Genomic DNA, 10392 nt, shown 5'->3' with positions numbered 1-10392 from the left:
GCTCCTAGACGTGGTACGGTTGCACTCACACTGGTCAAAGGAACCAGACTTTAGCCGTGACACGTGCTGGGGCACGGCACGGAGGCACAGTGGGAGGGCGTCTTTAAAGGAGAAGCTCTTAAACCTGTGTAACGTGATCTCTGTGGTGTTGTTCTTGGGCGGGGGGGAAACAGGTAAGGTGGCGTTCGTGCAGCTCGCCGACCTCCTGAACATCGAGGTGATCACGCTCAAGTCCCGACCGCACCCCCTCCACAGCCTGAGCCCCGCCCTCTACAGCTCGGGCCCCAGCCGCCTGCTGCGCCGCGCCGTCCAGCACCGGTGAGAGCGCGCCGGCCTCTGCTGTTCTGCTGTTTTAATGTTTTATGTTTTATTGTTTTAATGTTTTATTGTTTTAATGTTTTATTGTTTTAATGTTTTAATGTTTTATTGTTGTAACGATGTTTAATATCAGAGATGCATCAAAAGGCAGAAATGGCGTCTGCGTAGAGCATCAGACCCGCGCAGGGACGAGGGTCCAGAACCAGAACCAGAACCAGAACCAGAACCAGGACTGGGACCTGAGGACCGTGGGTTCAAGTCCTGAAGAACTGAGACAAACCACCTTAATCTGACCTGAACCGAGTCCTTTAGAGACTACACTTAACCGTCACTTAACCGTCTCCTTTAGAGACTACACTTAACCGTCACCTTTAGACTACACTTAACCGTCACTTAACCGTCTCCTTTAGTGATTAAACTTAACCGTCACTTAACCGTCACCTTTAAAGACTAAACTTAACCGTCACTTAACCGTCTCCTTTAGAGACTAAACTTAACAGTCACTTAACCGTCTCCTTTAGTTGTCTAAACTTAACCGTCACTTAACCGTCTCCTTTAGTGACTAAACTTAACCGTCACCTTTAGACTACACTTAACCGTCACTTAACCGTCTCCTTTAGTGATTAAACTTAACCGTCACTTAACCGTCACCTTTAAAGACTAAACTTAACCGTCACTTAACCGTCTCCTTTAGAGACTAAACTTAACAGTCACTTAACCGTCTCCTTTAGTTGTCTAAACTTAACCGTCACTTAACCGTCTCCTTTAGTGACTAAACTTAACCGTCACCTTTAGACTAAACTTAACCGTCACTTAACCGTCACCTTTAGTGATTAAACTTAACCGTCACTTAACCGTCACCTTTAAAGACTAAACTTAACCGTCACTTAACCGTCTCCTTTAGAGACTAAACTTAACCGTCACTTAACCGTCACCTTTAGTGATTAAACTTAACCGTCACTTAACAGTCACCTTTAAAGACTAAACTTAACCGTCACTTAACCGTCACCTTTAAAGACTAAACTTAACCTGCACCTCTAGAGACTAAACTTAACCATCACTTAACCGTCTCCTTTAGACTAAACTTAACCGTCACTTAACAGTCTCCTTTAGAGAGTAAACTTAACCGTCGCGTTTAGTCGTTTCAGGGCCTTCGTGGTCGTGTTTCAGGGCCTTCGTGGTCGTGTTTCAGGGTCTTCGTGGTCGTGTCTCAGGGCCTTCGTGGTCGTGTCTCGGGGCCTTCGTGGTCGTGTTTCAGGGCCTTCGTGGTCGTGTCTCAGGGCCTTCGTGGTCGTGTCTCAGGGCCTTCGTGGTCGTGTCTCAGGGTCTTCGTGGTCGTGTCTCAGGGCCCTCGTGGTCGTGTCTCAGGGTCTTCGTGGTCGTGTCTCAGGGCCTTCGTGGTCGTGTCTCAGGGCCCTCGTGGTCGTGTCTCAGGGTCTTCGTGGTCGTGTCTCAGGGCCCTCGTGGTCGTGTCTCAGGGCCTTCGTGGTCGTGTCTCAGGGCCCTCGTGGTCGTGTCTCAGGGTCTTCGTGGTCGTGTCTCGGGGCCTTCGTGGTCGTGTCTCGGGGCCTTCGTGGTCGTGTCTCGGGGCCTTCGTGGTCGTGTTTCAGGGTCTTCGTGGTCGTGTCTCAGGGCCTTCGTGGTCGTGTCTCAGGGCCTTCGTGGTCGTGTTTCTGGGTCTTCGTGGTCGTGTTTCAGGGTCTTCGTGGTCGTGTCTCAGGGCCTTCGTGGTCGTGTCTCGGGGCCTTCGTGGTCGTGTTTCGGGGCCTTCGTGGTCGTGTTTCGGGGCCTTCGTGGTCGTGTCTCAGGGCCTTCGTGGTCGTGTCTCAGGGCCTTCGTGGTCGTGTTTCAGGGTCTTCGTGGTCGTGTCTCAGGGCCTTCGTGGTCGTGTTTCAGGGCCTTCGTGGTCGTGTTTCAGGGCCTTCGTGGTCGTGTTTCAGGGCCTTCGTGGTCGTGTTTCAGGTCCTTCGTGGTCGTGTCTCAGGGCCTTCGTGGTCGTGTTTCAGGGCCTTCGTGGTCGTGTTTCGGGGCCTTCGTGGTCGTGTTTCAGGGCCTTCGTGGTCGTGTCTCAGGGCCTTCGTGGTCGTGTTTCAGGGCCTTCGTGGTCGTGTTTCAGGGCCTTCGTGGTCGTGTTTCAGGGCCTTCGTGGTCGTGTTTCAGGTCCTTCGTGGTCGTGTCTCAGGGCCTTCGTGGTCGTGTCTCAGGGCCTTCGTGGTCGTGTCTCAGGGTCTTCGTGGTCGTGTTTCAGGGCCTTCGTGGTCGTGTCTCAGGGCCTTCGTGGTTGTGTCTCAGGGCCTTCGTGGTCGTGTCTCAGGGCCTTCGTGGTCGTGTTTCAGGGTCTTCGTGGTCGTGTCTCAGGGCCTTCGTGGTCGTGTCTCAGGGCCTTCGTGGTCGTGTCTCAGGGCCTTCGTGGTCGTGTCTCAGGGCCTTCGTGGTCGTGTCTCGGGGCCTTCGTGGTCGTGTCTCAGGGCCTTCGTGGTCGTGTCTCAGGGCCTTCGTGGTCGTGTCTCAGGGCCTTCGTGGTCGTGTCTCAGGGCCTTCGTGGTCGTGTCTCAGGGCCTTCGTGGTCGTGTCTCAGGGCCTTCGTGGTTGTGTTCGGGGCCTTCGTGGTCGTGTTTCAGGGCCTTCGTGGTCATGTTTCAGGGCCTTCGTGGTCATGTTTCAGGGCCTTCGTGGTCGTGTCTCAGGGCCTTCGTGGTCGTGTCTCAGGACCTTCGTGGTTGTGTTTCAGGGCCTTCGTGGTCGTGTCTCAGGGCTTTCGTGGTTGTGTTTCAGGGCCTTCGTGGTCGTTTACGACCTGATCATCCTGGTGAACGCCGTGTTCATCGGCCTGGACGAGGAGAACCCCATGATCGCCAACTCAGAGTGGGGCTTCCTGGCTCTGTACCTGCTGGAGATCCTGCTCAAGCTCTACGTGTTCGAGCCCCGGGCCTTCTTCTCCAGACACAGCTTCTGGAACTGGTGAGGACGAGACACACACACACACACACACACACACACACACACACACACACACACACACTCACACACACACACACACACTCACACTCACACACAAATCAACTAACGTATTAACTGAACGAGTGGATCCAGCTCCAGGTCCAGCTGCAGAGCTCCTGGTCCAGCTGCAGAGCTCCTGGTCCAGCTGCAGAGCTCCTGGTCCAGCTGCTGAGCTCCTGGTCCAGCTGCTGAGCTCCTGGTCCAGCTGCAGAGCACATTTGGGTCGAGACCCCGCGTGGCGATTTAAGGGGGGCGGAGCCTGGAGCTCTGCAGCGGGTCGGTTTCTTGGATCGACTTGAAGAATATGTGTTTGATTCAGTAAAAACTAACGAGCCGATCTTTGTCCAGACGTGTTTAAAGCTGTTTGATTGTGTCTGAGTGTTTTGTCTCATAACCAAATCATCGTCCGTTCACCACAGCTGTTCCACTTCCCAGATTATAAGTACGAGGTACGTGACTTCCATTATCTGCTGCTTCTTAGCGCTTGGAGCGGCTCACTGACGCTTTTATGGAGTGAAACAGCTTCTGGACCAGGGAGCAGGTTCAGGGCCGAAGAGTCTGAAGAGTCCCTGCAGAGAAAACAAAGCATCATCAGCGTAGAGAGTGAACCCAGAGACTTACCTACTGGCCCCTGTACCAGCTCCTCTCATAGTAAAGTCCATTACAGTGGAAGGAGCCCATTGCTGCTTTGTTGTGTGTGTAGGGACTCTTCTCATGCTGCTGCAGAGGTTTGCTGTTATTTTCAGCAGCATTAGTGGTTAAAAAAGACCTTTGAATGCCTTCACCGCACTTCCCCCCGAGCTAACCACTGTTAGCCACGTCTGGCTGTTAGCATCTCTCCTGGATTTCTACCTTAATAGTTGTTACAGGAAAAACTGTCTCCATGGATGAATGACACTTAAAGTACCTCACAGTTGTACTTGAGTAAAGGGGTCAGGGCGTAGGGTCAGGGTCAGGGTCAGGGGGTAGTGTCAGGGTCAGGGGGTAGTCTCAGGGTCAGGGGGTAGTGTCAGGGTCAGGGGGTAGTGTCAGGGTCAGGGTCAGGGGGTAGTGTCAGGGTCAGGGGGTAGTGTCAGGGTCAGGTGGTAGTGTCAGGGTCAGGGGTAGTCTCAGGGTCAGGGGGTAGTGTCAGGGTCAGGTGGTAGTGTCAGGGTCAGGGGTTAGTCTCAGGGTCAGGGGGTAGTGTCAGGGTCAGGGTCAGGGGTTAAGGGGTCAGACCCACAGCTTCCTTCCTGTTTGATCCAATCAGGAAGCTGGGTCAGCGTCAGTTCTCTGAGTGTCCACTAGGGGCAGGTTTCATGTTAAACACGTTTACACAGCATCATTAAACCTGTTTAAGGACAAAAGAACATTCTAGTCTGTGTGTTTAGATCAGATCTCCATGACAACACTGAGGGGGAGGGGCTAGTTTTTATTTGATTGGAGGTTAAAGTGTATGAATAATTAGGGGCGTGGCCTCTTGAGTGACAGCTAGCCTCTGGCCCTCACTTCTCCTCGGAGGTAAACGTCAGCCAGACGGACGTACGCCCCCTCCCCCAACGTCACATACATGCCGGAAAATGAGGCGGAGTCAAAGTCTGACAGGCTACTCCTGTAGGCGACGACGACTGGCTCAAGTTAGAGAAAGGAGCTGACGGGAGACGCTACGTCTGTTTCTCCGTGGCACGACTCTCTCCCTCTTTCTCCTCTCTCTCTCTCTCTCTCTCTCCCTCTCTCTCTCCCTCTCTCTCTCTCTCTCTCTCTCTCTCTCTCTCTCTCTCTCTCTCTCTCTCTCTCTCTCTCTCTCTCTCTCTCTCTCTCTCTCTCTCTCTCTCTCTCTCTCCGTTCCTTTCTTCCTCTGCAGACAGGAAGGTTTCGCGCTTTGCTTCCACTCTGACGCTCAGCTCAGACGCCACGCGCAGCTTTTCCAAATGCAACACCAGAAACATGAATCCATCCCCGATGTGTTCGTGCGGAACATCGGACCGACTTCTCGTTTGACTCGAGACAAAACCAGCTCAGGTTCTCATTGGTCCTGGATCCCAGGTCCGGTCCTGGCTCTAAGACGCTCCGTCTCACCCTCTTCTTAACGAGAGGATGAGGCCGGAGCTTCTGTCACGGCTGCGACGCCGGTTTTTGCTTTCAGCATCGTCACCGTACGAGAAAAGTCGTTCCTGTGAAACGTTTGTTCTCTAACGTTTTCTCTGCGTTCAGGTTCGACACCATCATCGTCATCTCTGCCCTCATCGCCACCATCATCAACTCGGCCATGAGCTCATGTAAGTTAGTCCGTCCCGTTCTCATGGACGTGGTTCTGATGCACCGGTGGGTTTGTCTGATAACGACTTCCTGTCCGTCCTGTTGCAGCGGGGAATTACACCAGCCGTCAGATCCTGGACATCGTCTTCATCCTGCGGGTTCTCCGACTGATCCGGGTCGTGGACAGCATCAAAAGGTCTGGTCTTTACCCTCTGACCCGGTCCAACACGCTGCTGCAGGGCTCGGGACCTGAGAGAGACTTTGAGCAGCTCTGTTCGTACTTTAGAGAATGTGATGAATGTTTTCCTCTTCATTGATGTTTAATTTCACCCTTCACGGATCCGCCTGCACGAGCAAAGTCCCCGTTTCCTTTAAGCTGACAGAGTCACAGGTGATCTAGGCGCCTTTCTAAAACCGTACGTTTGAACACATTTCCACCACGGGGAGCAGAGCATTGAGCCGCTCTGCTCCCCGCAGGTGGAGGGAGGGCGAGGCAACGTGGAGGAGGTCAGACTGGTGGGGGGGGGGGGGTCGAGACTGTGGTTGGACTTAAATGTTAAGCGTAGGATTTTGAATTCAATGCGAAACTTTATTGGGAGCCAGTGGAGCCGCTGTAGGACGGGGTGGGGGGGGTGGGGGTGGACGATGCTGCGTAGGTGGAAATACGCAGAGTAGGTGATGTGAGGAAAACTCTCGACCTGTGGGGGGGGGGGCGGACAGTGGAGATGTCCGTGGTTATCGAGAAACTGTCGGTTTTGGAAAGTGTTGTTTTGGAACCGGGTCAGAGCTCGAACCCACGGGTCACTTTCAGGTGTGAACACTTGCATTAAACCAAAGTCCTAAAAGTTTCTGATTAAGAAGAATTTTATCTTCGAAACGTTCTGGAAAAATACAAATGTCAAACATCGCCTCACCTCCGTGTCATTCCTGCTCCGGCGTGCTGACCTCTTTATTCCGACGTCCTGCTCCGTGTTGAGTTTCGTGTGTGAACTTGTTGCGTCACTAACGATCAGATCTTTTTTTGTCCCGTCAGGTTTCGTGCGATCATCAACACGCTGATCCGGATCGGACCGGCCATCCTCACGTTCGGACAGCTGATCGTCGTAAGACTTTGAACGGTGTTTGAGGCTTGTTAGCGTTAGCGTTAGCATTAGCATTAGCTCTGACCGGCTCCTGCTGCTCCTCAGGTGGTGTACTACGTCTTCGCCATGGTCGGGATGGAGCTGTTCAAAGGGAAGCTCAGGTTCTACGAGGAGGACTCCAGCGACCCGGCGAAGGCGTTCTGTGGAAACCCTCTGCTCAAAGGAACCGACTTCGCACAACTCAACTACTGCAAGAACAACTTCAACAACGTGGTGTCGTCCTTCGTCCTGCTGGTGGAGCTCACCGTGGTCAACCAGTGGCACGATATCCTTCAGCTGAGACGCGTTTGAAAGAGTCGAGCGACGAGCGAATGTGTTTTTATACGGGTGTGAAACTCTCTGTGCTTCCTTAACGTGAGTGCACTGCTCAGCAGCGGCTTCGCCTCCGTCACTCACCCGTCAGCCCGGCTCTTCTTCGTCCTCTTCCACATCATTGTCGTCATCGTCATCATCAAGTAAGACTCAGGCTCCGCCCACTCCGCTAAAGCGTGTCCGTGCATGTTCACTGTCAAACTCCAGGAATATTGTGACTTCTTTGTCCGGGTTAGAAATGAGCCTTTAATGCGGCTGCAGATCATTTAGGGCGCCCTCCCACTGTGCCTCCGTGCCGTGCCCCAGCACGTGTCACGGCTAAAGTCTGGTTCCTTTGACCAGTGTGAGTGCAACCGTACCACGTCTAGGAGCGGCACGCTTGCCTCCCACGGCCCGTTTGGGAGAGGTGGGCTTTAGTAAAGCACGTTTGCACGTGTACGAGCACGAGCGTGAGCACGTGCACGAGCACGAGGCCTACGTGGAATCTACGGAAAGATCTGGAAACAAAGCCACGCATCGCCATGACATCATCAATGCGTGTGACATGTTACGGCGTGATGACGTATAGGCAGCAAGAAGCATTCTCCGAGGCCCAGGTAGTGTGAGTACAAACGGGCCTGGAGGGGGGGACAAGGACCCTAAAGCACGGGGCACGGGACGGAGGCACAGTGGGAGGGCGCCCTAACCTGTGACGGAGGCACAGTGGGAGGGCGCTCTAACCTGTGACAGAGGCACAGTGGGAGAGCGCCCTTAGTTTCAGAGTGGGCGGAGCCTGAGAGACATATGAAAAAATAAAAGTCCTTTCACTTCCTGTTGTCTTGCAGCATCTTCGTGGCGTTCGTCCTGGAGGCGTTCTTCGTGGAGTACTCGGTGGATAAGAGCGACCTGCAGACGTCTCTGGAGAGGAAGATCGAGGAGCTGGAGCTCGCCGTGGCACAGTACGTTACCATGACAACGGCCGACAGTCACACGCAGGTGTCGGCTGTCAGAGCGTCCCTGAACGCACCGCGGGGAACCTCCTGAGACCCCGAGAGCATCTCATTCATGATCCTCTGTAACTTCTGCTTCATCCGTCCAGTGTTTGTTTGTTTGTTTACGCTTCATAAAGTTTCAGAAACAGAATCGAGCTGCGGACGAGGTCGACCTCGTGGAGACTTTATTCTCCTTTAATGTAAAGTCAGAGTTAAATGTGTCGGCAGGTCGTTAAAGAAACCAACGAGAGTAAAGATGAAACGTTCTCCTCAAAGCAACTTCAGTCCAAAGCAACTGGACCTGGTTCTTTGTCAGGAAGACGTTTCACCTCTGATCCAAGAGGCTTCATCAGTTCATGTACACATCTGACCAGGACCAGGACCAGGACCAGGACCAGGCTGGGACTGGACCAGGACCAGGACCAGGACCAGGACCAGGACCAGGACCAGGACCAGGCTGGGACTGGTCGTACTCTCTGGTGTGAGATCCAGGTCTTTAACCTCTCACAGGTCGATGATGTCACTGGAACCCTTTGTGCTCCGTCGTTAGAGTGACAGTCGTTGGTGGAAGTTGGTTTCCACTTCGTTAGCCACGGTCCAGTCCCAGCCTGGTCCTGGTCCTGGTCCTGGTCCTGGTCCTGGTCCTGGTGAACCTTCACAGACCTAAAGATGAAACGTGTTTTTCAGGGAGCAGTCGGAGGAGAACCTGGTGGACGCCATGGAAACCATGGACAGCGATCAGGGACACGGAGCCGGCAGCAAACGCACGCTGATGTTTAAAATCGCCTCCAAACGTGAGAAACTCAAAGATTATTACAGAAGAAGAAGATTATTCAGCTTTTTTAAAACAAACTTTATTTAACAAATCAAAACGATCGAAGCAAAAACACAGAGTTTGAGATTAAAGACGAGAAACACGGAATATCTTTGATGAATAATTCAAAGAGAGAAACTCTTTAATCTTTAAATCAGATTTTTACTTTATTCATAAAGAAGCTTTAAAATATTGTGTTAAAGTTCTTTGATGTGAACAAACAAGAGAATAATTTATAATATAATAATTTAAATGAACCACAGATGAAATATAAATATAGAGAAATGATGAATATAATAATAATTATTATTATTATTAATATTATTATGATTCGTTTTATTTTGAAACGTGTAGAAAAACGCTGCCTGTCAAAGAGGAGCGTGTCCATAAAGTTTTTTCACATTTTGATTTAATTTACCAAAATAAAATCCCTCCTCAATTTGTGTTTAAAGACTAAATGAATGTGTCACTTTATTTTGGCGTCCAATTATTTTCTTAAATTTTATTCTCACAGTTATTTCAAAAGAGGAAATGTGAAAACAATATTTATTAATTAATTTATTTATTTATTTATTAAAACTGATAAAAAATAGAATATTTTGCATTAAAACTGATTAAAAATTTAATATATTTATAATATTAAATATTCAGTTTTGTTAAAAATAAAAGATTTTTCCAGGTTCAATATTTAAAGTGTTTGAAAGTTTACGTGTCAAAGATTTTCTGCTTTATTTTGAATTTATAAGAATTTGGATGAATCTAGAATTTCTAGGATAGATATCGTGCTTTTATTTTGAAACATTTCCATAGAGCTTTCCCTAATGCTAAAGCCTAATGTGATGCTTTTATTTTGAAACATTTCCATAGAGTTTTCCCTAATGCTAAAGCCTAATGTGATGCTTTTATTTTGAAACATTTCCATAGAGCTTTCCCTAATGCTAAAGCCTAATGTGATGCTTTTATTTTGAAACATTTCCATAGAGTTTTCCCTAATGCTAAAGCCTAATGTGATGCTTTTATTTTGAAACATTTCCATAGAGTTTTCCTTAATGCTAAAGCCTAATGTGATGCTTTTATTTTGGCGTTTCCTGTCAGGATACCGGACGGTGGACGCGCTGCTGCAGCGGATGTTCGAGGCCGACCTCGACCCCGAAGACTTCGCCGAGAACGACGACGAGATCGGCGGGAACTTCGGGAACCCGACGTTCGGCGGCGTGTAGAAGAGAACGCCGTTTTAACGTGAACGCCGTTTACACGAGAACGCCGTTTACACGTGAACGCCGTTTACACGTGAACGCCGTTTACACGAGAACGCCGTTTACACGTGAACGCCGTTTACACGTGAACGCCATTTACACGTGAACGCCGTTTACACGAGAACGCCGTTTACACGTGAACGCCGTTTACACGTGAACGCCGTTTACACGAGAACGCCGTTTACACGAGAACGCCGTTTACACGTGAACGCCGTTTACACGTGAACGCCGTTTTCACGTGAACGCCGTTTACACGTGAACGCCGTTTACACACGTTTGATATCAGCGCACGTTTCTGCTCTTTTTCTATTTTTGTATTTTTGTCTCAGAACATAAAGAAT

General features: G+C 50.5%; 1 protein-coding gene across 1 annotated transcript in view; it reads left to right on the top strand.

Moving 5' to 3' along the window:
• The window catches only part of tpcn3 (two pore segment channel 3), a 26788-nt gene extending 16396 nt beyond the window's left edge, over positions 1–10392 (top strand). The window contains 10 exon segments of the mRNA XM_083932718.1: positions 174–318; positions 3094–3279; positions 5512–5576; positions 5665–5752; positions 6590–6659; positions 6744–6963; positions 7063–7153; positions 7835–7948; positions 8669–8775; positions 9891–10392. Coding sequence (XP_083788844.1) covers positions 174–318; positions 3094–3279; positions 5512–5576; positions 5665–5752; positions 6590–6659; positions 6744–6963; positions 7063–7153; positions 7835–7948; positions 8669–8775; positions 9891–10015 — 1211 coding nt within the window. The 3' untranslated portion in view covers positions 10016–10392.

The sequence above is a fragment of the Echiichthys vipera genome, assembly GCF_963691815.1.
Source record: "Echiichthys vipera genome assembly, chromosome: 2".
NCBI lineage: Eukaryota > Metazoa > Chordata > Actinopteri > Perciformes > Trachinidae > Echiichthys > Echiichthys vipera.
This window is presented reverse-complemented; position numbering and strand designations above follow the sequence as displayed.